The sequence below is a fragment of the Dipodomys merriami genome, unplaced genomic scaffold (assembly GCF_024711535.1).
Source record: "Dipodomys merriami isolate MVZ:Mamm:240054 unplaced genomic scaffold, mDipMer1.0.p SCAF_6, whole genome shotgun sequence".
Classification (NCBI taxonomy): domain Eukaryota; kingdom Metazoa; phylum Chordata; class Mammalia; order Rodentia; family Heteromyidae; genus Dipodomys; species Dipodomys merriami.
This window is the reverse complement of record NW_027206179.1, coordinates 65,637,319-65,654,555: the sequence shown is the minus strand read 5'-3', so window position 1 is coordinate 65,654,555 and position 17,237 is coordinate 65,637,319. Positions and strand designations below refer to the sequence as shown.

General features: G+C 38.2%; 1 protein-coding gene across 3 annotated transcripts in view; it reads left to right on the top strand.

Moving 5' to 3' along the window:
- Positions 1-17,237, top strand: part of Pan3 (poly(A) specific ribonuclease subunit PAN3) — a 147,008-nt gene that overhangs the window by 31,075 nt on the left and 98,696 nt on the right. Inside the window, exon 5 of one of the 3 annotated variants that reach the window (XM_070003056.1) lies at positions 7,480-7,641. The exons of the other annotated variants lie outside the window; for them this stretch is intronic. Within the exon in view, the coding sequence (XP_069859157.1) occupies positions 7,480-7,641 (162 nt within the window). The remainder of the gene's footprint in view (positions 1-7,479; positions 7,642-17,237) is intronic. 3 annotated transcript variants of the gene reach the window in all.

The following is a 17,237-nucleotide window of genomic DNA, read 5'->3' as shown; positions in this document are numbered from 1 at the left end:
GGCAGGAAGAACAAGTTTGATTTTATTTATGTTGGATGATTTTTTGTTACAGGTAATATAGGAAATTTACATATTCTGTTAAAAACATCTTACATTTTGTTATTTATGATTCCAATAATTCTTTGAATTTTTTTCATTTTAGGATTGGAAGATTTAAGAACTTAGGATAAGATGGGTAATATTTAATTATATTTCAGATGAAAGGGAAAAAAATCTCTTATGTAAGGCAGTATGAGGAGAGTACAATCACTGAGTCTTCATTAGGTGAAAAACCATGAGATAATGGAGAAAGGCTTGGGTGATTCCAAGAAAATAAAGTTTTTTCTTTTTAATGGTTACTACTTTTCCAGTAATGTTATTTCAGTGTTAATTTTTGTTTGTTTGTTTGTTTGTGTCAGTCATGGGGCCTGAACTCTGGGCCTGGGCCTCAGCTCTTCAGCTCAAGGATAGCATTCTACCAGGTAATTTGAGCCATAGCACCACTTCTGGCCTTTTCTGCTTATGTGGTACTGAGGAATTGAACCCAGGGCCTCATGCATTTGAGGCAAGCACTCTACCACTTAGCCACCTTCCCAGCCCCATTCAGTGTTAATTTCTAACAACCTAATTTCTGAGGCAAGAGCACACAACTGTAAGAGTTCAGTTTTTCAGAATGTAGCACAAATTTATATTCCTAATTATAGGTTCTGTTTTTTCTACTTTTGCAAACACTGAGATATTACTATCTTTTATATATTTGTAATTTTGTAGGCAAAGTTTCTTGTTTATTTGTGATTCCTAGTGCTTTTGAACGTCTTTTGTTTTTATTGGCTATTGGTGTTTGATGTTCACATCTTTTCTATTGGGCTCTCCTTTTTTAAAATTTGTTGTATGAGCTCTTGTAAATTAGAGATTGAAAGTTCTGCAATTATTTTTACATTCTAGCTGGGCACCAGTGGCTCATGCCTGTTATCCTAGCTACTCAGGAGGCTGAGATCTGAGGATCGTGATTCAAAGCCAGCCCGGGCAGGAAAGTCTGTGAGATTCTTATCTCCAATAAACTACTAGAAAACCAAAACCGGAAGTGCGCTGTGCCTCAAGTGGTAGAGCACTCGCCTTCAGCTGAAGAGCGCTCTGCCCAAGCAGAGTTCAAGCCCCACGACCGACCAAAAAAAATAGATTTTTACATTAATTCCTCATTTTGTATTTTGGTTTTCACAAGTAACTTATGCTATCAGTTTTGAACTGTCATTCTAATTCACATTGTTTTAAGTGCTTTAAAAGGAATAAAATATTAACCTTATTTCTGTTAACATAGTAATCCCCAATCTGATGAGTTAGTAATTTTGAACACAGATGTCATTTTCATTTAATGAATTTGAATACTTATTAGTAACTAACTTGCCTTAAAAATGACTAGGTGTTCCCACTTCAGTAGACCTAACATATTTTTGTCTTATTTGTTTGTTTGTTTGTTTCTTATTTATCCTTATGTCTGAATCAATTTTTTTCTTTCTTTCTTTTTTTTTTTTTTGTTGATCATGGGGATTGAACTCTGAGCCTGGGTGCTGTCTCTGAGCTCTTTACCTTAAGGCTAGCACTCGACCACTTGAGCTGCACTGCCACTTCTGGTTTTCTGGTGGTTAATTGGAGATAAGATTCTCACAGACTTTTCTGCCAGGCTAGCTAACTTCCCACTGCAATCCTCAGATCTCAGCCTCCTGAGAAACTAGGATTACAAACATGAGCCTACCAGCATGTCTGGTGGTATGCAGTGAACACCTATTTTGTTGAAATAGATTTAAATTTATGTATTACAAGGGAATTTTGTCCTACTGATTGACTAAAAAATAGTTTTTATTTTTAAAGGTATGTGTGTGATAGGATTTTTGATTTTACCATATTTAAACATATGAACTGAAACTAGTCCCTCATGTAGGACTGTTAACCATAATCGTCTCTTGGTTTTCCAGCTTTGGAGATTTTTCAATTTGTTTTTATATAATAATAGTATAGTAAAACCAAATATTGGACTTAAGATGCCGATTAAGCTTTTTACACTCTACTGTGGTTAGAAAATGTAATAACTGGTATTAAGAACTTGTTCTTACTGGTGTTTTATCTGTTTTCGTAGGAAGTTAACATGCTAACATGTTAGCCTAAGTTTAAGGTAAAATTTAGCCAAAACTATGCTGTTTTCCTCAACTCTGTTACAGTCTTCAAATTTGTTCTTTCATTTTCAAAATGGGAAGGAGAAACTCTTGTTTCTTTGAATTACATCTTCTAGCTGTTGTTTCTCATGATTCAAAGTATCCAATAAGATTCAAATGATTTGAGTAATTTCAGGTTTAGCTAGAATAACATGATTGTAATGTTGCTGGGGAGACTAGCCTGGTTATTCTGACCTACCTCTACCTTCTACATAGTTGGGATTGTAAGTATGGATGCATGGCTATTAGATCAGGTTTTTGTTTTTGTTTTGTTTTGTTTTTCATTTCAAGATTAAATTTAAGCAAAAGGAAAACTTTTGCTCAAGTATGTAATTTTATAGTGATGATTGCTTTTGGTAAGGGACTGAAATTATTAAAACAATAAGCATCATTACAGGTGATGGCTTATTGCAGAAATAACTTTCTTGACTTAAAAACCTTTCACTCTAAATATTTAAACAACTTTAGCATTTATTTCACCAAGTTTTACACTTTGGTTCTACTTTAAAGTAAAATATATGAAAAATTATGAATGAGTTGAGTTTTTTTGAAGTTTTTGTCTTGCTAAGCAATAATATTTCAAGTGATTTTATATTATTGATGGTGCTGAGGTTTAAACTCAGGCTGACTTGAATTGTGCTCTCAGTATTTTTGTGTTTTTAGTTATTTCAGAAAATTTCCTGTCTCCTGTTTCCTGGTAGCTCATGTTACAAGTATAAGTTGTAATGTTCAGCTTATCTATTGAGATGGTGTCTCTGCTCACTTTTCCCACAAAATTAAAAAAATCTTTTGTAAAATTGAGTGTGTGTGTGTCTGTGTGTCTTGGTCCTGGGGCTTACACTCAGGACCTGTGCACTGTCCCTGTATGGACTGTTGTGGTCAAGGTAGTTCTCTAGCTCTTTGATCTATAGCTCCACTTCTAGCATTTTGGTGATTATTGGAAATAAGAATTTCATGGACGTTCCTGTCAGGGCTGGTGTAGAACCATGATCCTCAGATCTCAGCCTCCTGAGTAGCTAGGATTATATGTATGAGCCACCAATAGCACCCTGCCTGTCATGGTATATTGACTGGTATTTATACTTTGGATCTTTTCAGTATTACCTAGGAGTTTTTATTTTTGGATTAGACTTTAATCTCTGGCTGTTCTCTGGAAAACACTTTGTAAAGGTATATGTTTGGAGATCTCTACCTAAGAGGAAAAATGTTAGTTACAGGTTTTTAGCCTAGGGTTAAGGGGAGCAAACAGTAAATGAGTTCCTATTTGGAAAAATAAGAAACATAATTATATAAAGAAGGCTTTTTGTGAGAGTGATGATACATTGGATATATTAAAAACTTTATAATGCATATCTGTATAGGAGATAGTTGCTTTTTTTGGGGGGGGGTCATCGGGCCTGAACTCTGGGTCTAGGCGCTATCCCTCAGCTCTTCAGCTCAAGGCTAGTGCTATACTACTTGAGCAACAGTGCCACTCTTGTTTTTTTCTGCTTATGTGGTGCTGAGGAATAGAACCCAGGGCCTGAGCCACCTTCCCAGCTCCGCATTGATTATTTAACTGGATCAAAAAGTGAGTTTGAGGGCTGGGAAGGTGGCTCAGTTGGTAGAGTGCTTGCCTTGCTTGCATGAGGTCCTGGGTTCGATTCCACATAAGCAGAAAAAAACTGGAAATGGCGCTGTGGCTCAAGTGGTAAAGTGCTAGCCTTGAGCAAAAGAAGCTCAGAGACAATGCCCTGAGTTCAAGCCCCGGGACTGGCAATACAAAACAAAACAAAACCAAAAAACAAAAAGTGAGTCTGACTGCAATTTGGTTGGACTGCAATTTGTATAAGTTTTGTTGGCAGGTTGTGATTTTAAACAAACAATATGTGTTGGATTTTTGTGATAGCACAGTATTTTCTTTTTTGGTCAGTTGTGGGGCTTGAACTCTGGGCCTGGATGCTGTCCCTGAGCTCTTCAGCTCAAGGCTAAGCCCTCTACCACTTGAGCTGCAGTGCCACTTCCAGTTTTCTAGTGGTTTATTGGAGATAAGAATCTCATGGACTTTCCTGCCCGGGCTGGCTTTGAACTGTGATCTTCAGATCTCAGCCTCCTGAGTAGCTAGGATTACAGGCGTGAGCCACCAACACCCAGCTAGTATTTTCTTAAATGTACATATTCCCCCCCAGAGAAAACAGACAATCATTATATGTCATCATCTTAGTTTTCTACCTGAATACAAAAATGTGTAAGTTTAATATTATGCTCTCTCCAAGGATTTAACTAGCTAGAACTTGATTTAAAATTGTCTCACTTAAAATGTGAGACATGTAAATTATGAAGTATACATCTTCATCCACAGAAGTTCCTAATAATCTAGATGTGTAGAGGATTACTGGATTGGTCAAAGATTGCATAACAGTGGAGCTAGTTTTACCATCATAAATATCTTTTATAGTATTGTAATTATGGTATATAGGTAGGTAATCTCATTGCTTTTCTTAGTAGAAGCTTAATTTTTTTTTTTGTCTGCCTTAAAGACAGTATTATATAGGCCATTGGTGGAGAACCTAATTTTCATAGAATATTCCTATAAGCATTATTTGTAAAGTTTTTGAAACTTACATTAAGTGAATCAGATGTTTTCTTTAAATTAATTCCTTTTATATTAGAATTTTTGGTATTTGGAGATATGATCTGGCTTTGTAGCTCAGGCTAACTTTGAACTTGAGTTCTTTTCTTCTTGCCTCAGACTTCTGTATGTTGGTATTACAGGCAAGAGCTACCATGTCCAGTTATACCATAAGCTTTAAGGAATTTTCTAGCTATGGTGTATATGTGTTTTTTTTTTTTTTTTTTTTTTTTTTGGGTCCGGTCGTGGGGCCTGAACTCTGGGCTTGGGCGCTGTCCCTCAGCTCTTCAGCTCAAGGCTAGCGCTCTACCACTTGAGCCACAGCACCACCTCCGGCTTTTTTCTTTTTGCTTATGTGGTGTTGAGGAATCGAACCCAGGGCCTCATGCATGCAAGGCAAGCACTTTACCACTGAGCCACTTTCCCAGCTCCCTGTATATGTGTTTATAAAGATTTTTTTTTTTTTTTTGGGTCCGGTCGTGGGGTCTGAACTCTGGGCCTGGGCGCTGTCGCTCAGCTCTTCAGCTCAAGACTAGCGCTCTACCACTTGAGCCACAGAGCCACTTCCGGCTTTTTTCTTTTTGCTTATGTGATGCTGAGGAATCGAACCCAGGGCCTCTTGTATGCAAGGCAAGTGTTCTACCACTGAGCCACCTTCCCAGCCTATTTAAAGATATTTAATTTTAACTATTTTTGGCAGTTATAACTCATGACAGAAAGGAGTAAATATAACTTTCTTCAGTTTTAAAACTCAAGCATGTATCAGTTTATTATTTTTTAAAGGAGAAATATATTCCTTTTAAGATACAGTTTAGTGCAAATTTGCTGTAATCAATAGATTGTAGAAGCTGTGATCTAATAATTTTCCTTTTTCCTTTCCTTTTCTTACCTTTTTTTTTTTTTTTTTTTTGGTCGCTTTTGGGTCTTCAACTCTGGGCCTGGGTACTGTCCCTTAGCTCTTCAGCGCAAGGCTAGCTCTCTACCACTTGAGCCACTTCGGATTTTCTGGTAGTTAATTGGAAATGAGAGTCTCACGAACTTTCCTGCCTGGGCTGGCTTTGAACCAAGATCCTCAGATCTCAGCCTCCTGAGTAGCTAGGATTACAGGCATGAGCCACCGGTGCCCAGCTGATCATCTAGTAATTTTCACATGTAAAGTTAAAATGTTTTACTGACTTCATTATAATAATGATGCATTTATGATTTTTATTGGACAGTTTATTAGAAATTCAAATTAGTGAATTTTGAATGAAATTTGTGTTATTTGTAGCTTGAAATTATTTCTTTTAAATACTTTAGATTGAATACACACACTTGACAGGGTGACTTGTACTCTGGTTCATTGAACAGAAGTAAATTGTTTCTTTTAATGTACAAAATTGTTCATGAAGAATTGATTGTAACAATTCAAAACAGTTTGAATGATCATCAGAGGAGAAATATTTATCGCAGCATTGTGTGCAGAGTTTGGAAGCAAAAAAGAATGGTCCTTCGTTGTTTTCTAAGCCTCCATCTGTCTCATTTCTGCACTGTCACTGGGAAGATGATAGATGAGGGCTTCCCTGAGCTTTCCAATTTCTACTCAAAATCACAGGTCCTTGACATTCACTCATGAAGAGCATTTTGTGGAGTTTTCACAACAACAACAAAAAATCTCACAAGATAGAAGTTGTAGTATGGATTTATTTTTGTATGACAGGATAAAGCAGGAATGAGTGGGGAAAAAAGAGAAATAAAAGAGGGTAACAAGTTTGACAAGAGATGTACTTATTACCTTATATAACCGTAACCCCTCTAAACTTCACCTTGACAATTAAAAAAAAAAGAAACGTTCCTATTCTTCATGCAGGAAATCGAAGCTAAAGTTTCTTAGGGTGCGTGCGTGCGTGCGTGCGTGCATGCGTGTGTGTGTGTGTGTGTGTGTGTGTGTATGTGTTGCGTGTATGCACTCACATCTGCGCACCTCATCCAGGGGCTTGAACCTAGGGCTGGACACTCACTGTCTCTTAGCATTTTTGCTCAAGGGTAGCACTCAGTCACTTTAGCCACAGCTCTATTTCCAGCTTTTTGGTAGTTGGTTAGAAGTAAGAGTTGCAGGGACTTCCCTGCCAGTGCAGACTTTCTGAGGTGCTCAGCTTCCTAGGTAGCTAGAATTGCAGGTGTGAACCACTGGTGCCCAGCAGTAAAATAGTTTTTTATTAAGTCATTCCTTAGCATCAGCAGCTAGCTTCCTTTAACTAGGGGATAGTTCTCATCAGCAAATAACGTTAGCAAGATGAGTTGCTAAGAAAGATAAAGTTTGCAGTATTTAAAAATTTGTATTGTATGTCCTTGAAGCCATTTCTTCATAAATACAGTAAAAATAGGTAAGTTCTAGTGGGGGAAATAGTTGTAAAGTATTTACTTAGTTCATTTTTATTCATTAAGTAGCCTCAAAATCAGGCTACAGTACATCTGAAACAAGTAATGTTTTATATATTACTTATTCTGCTAGTACTATGGGTTATCTTAGGGGTGAAGGGTGGGAGCTGGTGGGAGTGATATGGACATTAGAATGTCTTAAAGATTTTCCTTGTTTCCTATCCCATCATTCCTGATACCATCTATATGTTAGTTACTTTAGTTTAGACTAGTATGGGGATGTAGGAGTGGCCTGGTCTCTTTCCTTCTTTTTCCTAGCCAAGGAAGTATCGCCTGGGGATGCTGGAGGAGAGGCTAGTTCCGATGGGATCAAAGGCACGGAAAGCAAAGAACCCTATTGGCTGCCTTGCTGACAGGTGTAAATCAGGAGTACCCATCAATATGGTTTGGTGGAACAGAGTCACAGAAAACAATTTACAGGTAAAAAATAATTTTATTAGACATTCTTTGAAAATGAATATCTTGGCTGCCTTCTGTGTCTGTGGGGGGTGGTGGGTATGAAAGGATTGGATGGCTCAGCTGAAATACTGAGGTGATTTGAAAAAATTACATCATAGTAAAGTTAATAACCCATTACCTAAACTTGGGGGATTGAACTCAAAACTCCCATCATTGGCCTATTTATTTTTGCTTTAGTTATTTTCAGATAGGGTCTCTCTCTCTCTCTCTCTCTCTCTCTCTCTCTCTCTCTCTCTCTCTCCTCTCTCTCCTCTCTCTCCTCTCTCTCCTCTCTCTCCTCTCTCGCCTGGGGCTATCTGTGTTGTCTAGTCCTGTTCCACCTTTTTTTTGCTCAGATGGAGTCTCACCAAGTTTTTGGCCCTGGCTATCCTTGAACATAATAACAATTGTGAGTGACTGTGCCCAGCCTAACTAAATGTTATTATATTAGTAGAGTTTTGACTTTTCCCTGCTTTGGAAAGTGTATTTCTTTTTTTTTTTTTTTTTAATTGTTTTGTTTTTGCCAGTCCTGGGGCTTAAATTCGGGCTGGGTGTTGTCTGTGAGCCTCTTTGTGCTCAAGGCTAGCACTCTACCACTTGAGCCGCAGGCCAATTCTGGCTTTCTCTGAATGTTTATTAGAGATAAAAGTCTTCTATAGGCTTTCCTGCCTGGGCTGACTTTGAACTGAATCCTCAGATCTCAGCCTCCTAAGTAGCTAGGATTACAGGTCTGAGCCATTGGCACCCAACTTTAATTCTTCTTTTATATTTTGTTAACATTTGAGGCCTTTTTTTTCTCCCCTTTTTGGTAGTGCTGGGGATCAAACCCAGCACATCCAGCTTACTTAGGGCACTAATACTCAAAACATATTATAAAATATATTATAAGAATAAGTTTTATTATTTGGTATTTGAACACTGGAAAGTTCTATGGTATGTCTTTGTACATTGTTAGTAGGAAATAAAAGCTATTTAAAGAAACAAGCTTCAGCAATATGTTTTCATAGGGTTATTACAGATATGTCAGACTTTGACTATCCTAACAATGCCAAACAATGAAAATGAGGTTTTGTAGGTCAATGACTAGCTTCTACATAACATTGTAAATGACCTACAAAATAATTTGTGTTCCATTTTTAACTTGGATAATAATAATTACACTTGCCAGTCATATAGTAGGGATAACTTTGTTAATATGCTACATTAACAAAATAGCTTGGTTTTATATCTATCTAACTTCAAAAGAAATCCTACAATATTTTATTGTGTTCAATATTAATATGGTAGCAATGTCTGTGTTGCTTTGGATACAAGAATAAAGACATTTTTCCAGGAATATAGCAAAATATGACATTTGTCCCTGTTGACTTTGGAAGTGGTTTTCTGAAAATAAGGGAACAGTGTACTTTAAATTAGAAAGTTTGGATATATTATGAATAGTAATATAGTTTTAACTAAATTTTTCTTGTCTTTGAGATCAGTGGGAAAGATAATTAACTTGGGTTATTATAGTTGTGAGTTTTCAAAATAAAGTCTGAAAATACATTGGGCCCCAACTATTAAAAGCAGCTGTGATAGAGACTGTCTACTGCAGAGGTATGGACACTATTTTGACCTCTCTGCCCTGATTCTAGAGATGGTTCTGAAGTGTCTCTTTTAGCATGGCTTGAAAAAATGATTAAGTTAGAATAAGACTATATATTTGTTATGCTTTAGTTTTTTTTTTTTTTTTTTTGGTCCGGTCATGGGGCCTGAACTCTGGGCCTGGGTGCTGTCCCTCAGCTCTTCAGCTCAAGGCCAGTGCTCTACCACTTGAGCCACAGCGCCACTTCCAGCTTTTTTCTTTTTGCTTATGTGGTACTGAGGAATCGAACCCAGGACCTCATGCATGCAAGGCAAGCGCTCTACCACTGAGCCACCTTCCCAGCCTATGCTTTAGTTTTAATTAAAACAGCTAGTAGAACATTCAATGTATTAACACTGAACAGGTGTTATGAACCTGATACATACTTTAAATACTACTGCTAGTTTATGCTTCAAATAGTTATTTTCTTTTAAGGACATACTGTATTTTATCCCCCATATTTGCAGTGTTATAAGCCCTAAAATTTTCCACATAGAGCTGTCACTTTTTTTTTTTTTTTTTTTTTGCACCGGTCGTGGGGTTTGAATTCAGGGCCTGGGCTCTGTCCCTCAGCTCTTCAGCTCAAGGCTAGCACTCTACCACTTGAGCCACAGTGCCACTTCTGACTTTTTCTGCTTATGTGGTGCTAAGGAATCAAACCCAGCCTTATGCATGCAGGGCAAGCACTCTACCACTGAGCCAACCCCATGTCACATGTTGAAGTATTGAAAAATACTCATCTAATCTCCCTTATCTTTGGGATCCCTAAACTGAGGCCTTGGAGTAGAGTATTAAGAACAAAGAGTATGCCAGTGTATTCTCTTTCTTTTTCCCGTAGTAGTTTTATTGTAGATGAAAAACAATTTATGTAAATCTGATTTCATATCAATTGAATATAAATTAGTTTGATACTGATTTTTGACTTTGATACTTACCTTTTAATATGATTTAATTTTTTTGTCAAAAAATAAAAAAAAATTTACAGCCAGATATACTAGTCTTTTTATTTTTATTTTGTTCCATTTGTTTCCTTAGGTCTTCTCTAATTTTAAGGGAAGAAAAGAAACATTTGTTTTTTTTTTCAAAATTATAGCCTTTCTTTTCTTTTCTTTCTTTCTTTTTTTTTTTTGGTAATGGTCCTGGGGATTTAACTAGGGCCTAGATACTATCCCTGGGATTTTGTGCTTCATACTAGCACTCTATTACTTGAGCCACAGCTCCACTTCCTGCTTTTTTGTAGTTAGAGATAAAGAGTCTCATAGACTTTCCTACACAGGCTGGCTTCAAACCTTGATTCTCAGATCTCAACCTCTCCTGTATTGCTTAGGACTATAGGCTTGAACTGCCAGTGTCTGGCCAGCTATGCTTTTTAAAAGGGCAAGTTTGTGTCAGGTACTAAGAATAAGCTTTTCCCATATAGAGTCTTTTGGTCTTCTTAATAGCTTATTGTTTTTAAATGTTACTGCTAAATGAAGAAGCTTTTAATCAGAGAGAGCTAGGTTTAGAGTAGAGGAGGAGGGGCTGGGAAGGTCGTTCAGTGGTAGAGTGCTTACCTTCTATGCATGAAGCCCTGGGTTTGACTCCTTAGTACCACATAAGCAGAAAAAGCCAGAAGTGGCGCTGTGGCTCTAGTGGTAGAGTGCTATCCTTGAGCTGGAGAGCTGAGGGTCAGTGCCCAGGCCCAGAGTACAGCCCCCACGACCAACAAAAAAAAGAGTAGAGGAGGAGAAATTTGAAGCCATATTTGTCAGATTCAAAATCTCATTTCTGTATGATATATCTCTAGTTGGAATAAAAAGGACCAGAATTGTTTGGATTATATAAATGGTTTAACTGAAGTATTTGAAAGACACCTTGTTTTGAAATAATAAATGCTTCCATAGATTTCTAGACATGAAATGTATGTGGTTAGGATTAACTATAACATTTAGAAGACCAGTGCTTTTTCCTTGTAGTATGTCTTTATCTCAGTGACATTTTATTTAGTTTTTTTCTAGACTTTGAGCATTTTTTACATTGATTTCCTAATCTTGACCCAACACCTTGGACTTTTTTCACTTCCTTTTTCTACTTCTGAAAACAAACTAATCAGCCAGCAAAAAAATTGAACGATAACATCTCAGTCTAGTGTTTGAAGTCCGGAGGCAGTACATTCATGTTGCACTTACTCCTTCTGTGCTGGAATATTATAAATGATTGTAGTATCTTGCCAGTGATTCCCATCCTATCATTTTATTGTAATCTTTTGATTTATTTTCTTCCAAGAATCTTAGATAAAGCCTCTTGATAGGCTGCACATGCCATTTATAAGACAGTGGTTTACATTTCCATTTAAAAATATATGGACTCAATGAATATGAATACCTGCTCAATATACATGAAAATAGAACTGAGAATCTTGAGAGGATGGGTAACATGGGGGTAGATGGGAGGGGAAGAATGATAGGAGGGTGACACAGATCAAAATGGACTGTACAAATAAATTTACATGTTGAGCAGGAGGCTGAGATCTGAGGATTGAGGTTCAAAGCCAGCCCAGGCAGGAAAGTCTGTGAAACTCTTATCTCCAATAAACCACCAGAAAACCAGAAGTAGCACTGTAGCTCAAGTAGTTGAGCTCTAGCCTTGAGCTGAAGAGCTGAGGGACAGTGCTCAGGCCCAGAGTTCAAGCCCCATGACCGCCCCCCCCCCAAAAAAATTACATGTTGAATTGAAATTTATTTGCACAACTGTTTATATATATATTTTTTATTGTAAAGATACTGTACACAAGGTTTTGACACAACTATTTAAAAATAATAATTATCTGTTTCTAATTGCTACTACTTAAGAGCCAAAGAAATACAGTATTTTTTAAAGATCTCTTGTAGCTTTGCAGAAAAAGGGTTTATTCTTTGCATGGCTGCCTGAAATGTTGATAAAAATTATCTGGTCTGTGTATGTATAGTCCTCAGGTGGGGGGATCCAAGGAGCAATTTCTGCTCTTTTGTTTTAGTGTTGGTGGGACAATCTGAGGGCTTGAATCTGGCGCCTAGACATTGTACGTGGGCTTTTTTCTTTTGCTCACTGTTGGTGTTCTTCCAATTGAGCTACTGCTCCCTTCACTTGTGTTTTTTTTTTTTTCTGAGTAGTTTTTTTTTTTTTTTTTTGAGATAAGAGTCTCACAGACTTTTCTGCTTGGGCTGGTTTCAAAATGCAATCCACGTATCTAAGCTTTCTGAGTAGCTAGGGTTACAGGCCTGAGCCATCAGCTCTGGACACTTCTGCTCTTTTATCTCTCCCTCTCCCAGTCTCCCAATCTGCCTCTTTCCCTCTTTCCCTCTCTTTCCCCTTCTCCCTCTCTCCTCTCTGTGATCTGTCTCTCCTCTTCTCCCTCTCTCCTCTCTCCCCCTGTGATCACACTCTCCCTCTCTTCTTCTCCCCCCCCATGGTTGCTCTCTCCCTCTCTCCCCTCTGTGATTTTAGGTAGGTTTTCCTTCCCAAAAGTTGAAAGACAACATTCATTTAATATTGTATTTGACAGATATGAAAATTGTGCTTTAGAAAAGGCTAATGATGGTAAGTGATAGAGCCTAGGATTCTATTCAGTATCTACTTAATTCTAAATCCTGAGATTTTCCTAATATATTGTTTGCGTTTAACCTCCTTCTGTCTCTGTTTTACAGAAGTCTGCATTATCTTTCTCCCTGTTTTCTTTTTTTTTTTTTTTGCAGCTACAGATATGGTTATGCTTTTTTTTTTTTTTTTTTTTTTTGCTGTGTTGGTACTGGGGCTTGAATTTACTGCCTCAAGCTCTTGCTTGGATTTTTTTACTCACAGCTGTACTCTACCACTCTATCACTTTAACCCATGCCTCCAGTGCAGGCTATTTATACTGCTTTTACATAAATGTCTTCTATGTTTTTTGTAAAATCTTTTTAGGATCTGTCCCTTCCCTCCTTCCCAAGGCTGTCTTTCCTTATATGTCAAGATATCTGACATACACTGGTTCTAATCATATGGGAGTTTTTGTATTATAATAATGACCTTGTCAGCTCTCAGGATCCTTGTTATCCTTGCCTTATTGTTCAGAGTCTTAAACTGCACAGTCCTTCATTTCTTTTCCTTGGGAGATAGCTAAAATACTGATTTCCCTTCCTCAGATATCTGGAGAAAATTACATATAATTACTGATTCCATAATACTTGATGTTTGAGTTATTTCATTGTTTTTTAATTAATTAATTAATTGCCAGTCTTGGGGCTTGAACTCTGGGGCCAGGCACTGTTCCTGAGCTTCTTTTGCTCAAGGCTAGCACTCTACCATTTGAGCTGCAGAGCCATTCCGGCCTTTTCTGTGTATGTGGTGCTGAGTCATCGAACCTAGAGCTCCATGCATGGTAGGCAAGCTCTCTACTACTAAGCCACATTGCCAGCCCTTGTGTTTTTTTTTTTTTTTTTTTTTTGGTTAGTGGTGGGGCTTGAACGCTGGGCCTGGGTACTGTCCTTCAGCTCTTCAGCTCAAGGCAAGCGCTCTACCACTTGAGCCACAGCACCACTTCTGGTTTTCTGGTGGAGATAAGAGTCTCATGGACTTTCTTGCCTGGGCTGGCTTTGAACCATTATCCTCAGATCTCAGCCTCCTGAGTAGCTAGGATTACAGGTGTGCTTTTTATATTTTATAGTCACCATTTGTTGCCACTGATAGTTAGCTTTGATTTCACAACTGATTCAGAACATAAGATAGTGATTTCTTTTGAAATGTTAAAGATTGTTTAGTCTTTTAAAACTCAACATTTAACATTTTCCAAATAGTCCTTGATGTGATGCCATCTTCAGAGGCTTGACGGTCTAATAGTGTGTGTGTGTGTGTGTGTGTGTGTGTGTGTGTGTGTGTGTGTGTGTGTGTGTGTGCGTGTGCGTGTGCGTGTGTGTGTGTGTGTGCGTGTGTGCGTGTGTGCGTGTGTGCGTGCGCGCGCGCGCGCGCTAATCCTGGGGCTGGAACTCAGGGCCTATCCCTGAGCTGTTTTGCACAAGGCTAGCACTCCAGCACCATGTTAGGCTTTTTGCTGGTTAATTGAAGATAAAAATCTCATGGACTTTTCCTGCCTAGTCTGGCTTGGAACTTTGATGGACAGATCTCAGCTTTCTGAGTAGCTAAGATTATAGGTCTGAGCCAACAGCACTCAGCTGTTTCATATTCTTTTGTGTTTCATAGTCTTCTCATGATACCAGCCCACATACCAAGTAGATCAGCTGAGTTGTAACATCAGCATCCTTTGTGCAAAATTCCCTGTGATCTTTAGTTTTCACTTATGATATTTACCTACCTTCTGCCCTACACATTTATAATGTGAATTCAAGGGTTCTACTTTATTCTATAATCATAGAAGCTGTTGCTTGTGTTTAAAATATTTTGTCACTACTCTAGAATTGTAACGATTCCAATTCCCTCCCTCCCTCCCTTTCCTCCCTCCTCTCCCTCCCTTTTTGGGTTCGGTTATGGAGCCTGAACTCTGGGCCTGGGTGCTGTTCCTCAGCTCTTCAGCTAAAGGCTAGCACTCTACCACTTGAGCCACAGGGCCACTTCAGGCTTTTTTTTCCCTGCTTATGTGGTGCTGAGGAATCGAACTCAGGGCCTTATGCATACAAGGCAAGTGCTCTACCACTGAGCCACCTTCCCAGCCCCTTCTTTCTGTCTGTCTGAACTCTGGGCACTGTCCCTCAGCTCTTTAGCTCAGGGCTAGCACTCTACCTACCACTTGAGCTGCAGTACAACTTCGGACTTTTTTCTGCTTACGTGGTGCTAAGGAATTGAGCCCAATGCCTCATGCATGCAAGGCAAGCACTCTACCACTGAGCCACCTTCCCAGCCCAGGATTTCAGTTTCTAAATCATGGTTTATTATTTGAATTTCACCTTTATTACCATATGTCCTAAAATTGATCTTTTTATTTATTTGGAATTTAGTCTGTAGTTACATTTATTGTGTATAGCACCTAGTGGTATTTTGTTTTACATTTTAAAGTTAACTTGAATATTTTAAAAAATCAGTTTTAGAATTCCCTTACCCTTTCTTTTTGGAAGGGCTAACTTAATGTGTGTTTTCCTGTAAGAATAAGATACCGGTGTGAATGAAAGGATTAGGGAAGTGGATGATTTTGCAGAGTCCTCAGAGTATGATGAGTTAAGACATATTTAAAGGTAATGATAGATGAAACAAAATCATAGTCATTTTGTTTGAGTTCTTTTGGATCATAAATTATTAAGTATTATTGTTGCTTTAAAGCATCCAGCAAAATATTCTAAGTGAATGAGAACTATTAGACCATTGGACATGTCAGAGGACCCATCTGACTCCATTGTCCATTTACCAATTTCTCTTAATGTGATTAAAAAAATTGTTATTATAAAGATGATGTATAGCCGGGTGCTGGTGGCTCACGCCTGTAATCCTAGCTACTCAGAAGGCTAGGATCTGAGGATCATGGTTCAAAGCCAGCCTAGCCAGGAAAGTCTGTGAGACTCTTATCTCCAATTAACCACCAGAAAACCAGAAGTGGCACCGTGGCTCAAGTGGTAGAGCGCTTGCCTTGAGCTGAAGAGCTGAGGGACAGTACCCAGGCCCAGAGTTCAAGCCCCATGACTGACGACGACCAAAAAGGTGATGTACAGAGGGGTTCCAGTTACGTAACTTAGATAATGAGTACATTTCATTTTGGACAGTGCCACCCCTTCCCTTGCTGTCTTTTACCCTCCCATCCCTACCCACAAGTTGTATAGTTCATTTTCAACATATGGTCTACTGAGTACCACTGCTACATTTATTCTCCCTTTGTCCCTCTGTTTCTGTGTCCCCCTTACCCTCCCAAAGATAGACAAACAAGACAAAAAGAAAAGAAAACAAAAACAACAGGAAAAACCATTTCCTAGAGTTTAATTCTATAAACTTTTCATGTGATCAGAGGTTCATAGGCATTGTGCCTTTGTATTCCTCCCTTTAGAATCTGCTTCTTTGGTCGTACTGTGGGTAAATGTCTATATAGAGTCCTGTATAGTTTATCAGGTCCTAATATTTTAGATCTAGCTTCCACATATGAGAGAAAACATTTGTCATTTGTCTCTCTGAACTTGGCTTACCTTACTTAAGACAGTTTGTTCTAGGTCCATCCACTTCCCTGCAAATGACATACTGCTTTTGTAATTGCTGTGTAAAATTTCATTGTGAATATGTACTGAATTTTTTTTTTATCCACTCATCTATTGAAGGACATCTGGGCTGTTTCTGTAACTTGGCTATTGTGTAGTGCAGCAGCGAACATGGATTGTATCTCTGGTATTCTGGTTTGTGGTGTTCTGGATGCTCAGGATTGGTATGGCTGGGTCTAGGGAATATCTATGTTTTAGTTTTTTGAGGAAACTCCAGACTGCTGTCCAGAGTGGTTATACTAGTTTGACATTCCTACCAACAGTGCAGTAGGGTTCCTTTCCAGCATTTGTTGTTGTTTGAATTCATTATGTTGGCCTGGGGATGAGATGGAATTTCAGTCATTTTGATTTATATTTTCTTTATGGCCAGGGGTGACTAGCATTTCCTCATGTGTTTCTTTGCCATTCTTACTTCTTCTGAGAAGTCATTGTCTCCATAGCCTCTTTGCCCATTTAGTGATTGGTTTATTAGCTTTGGGCTAATAATTCTTGAGCTCCTTGTATATTCTGGATACTATGTCTTTGTCAGATGTATTACTGATGAAGATCTTCTCCTAGTCCTTTGGCTGTCTTTCTAGTTTAGAAACTGTCCTTTGCTCTCAAACATGTTTTTCATTCACACATATCTGAACACATTCCTTCATAAAATTATCTGCTCACTATCTAGCTTTGTTATTGATGTCACTCATTTCTGAGCTTTTCTTAATTCTTCTTTCTTTTTGACCTCTACCACATCATTCATCTTCTGAAAACTTGTTTGTACTACT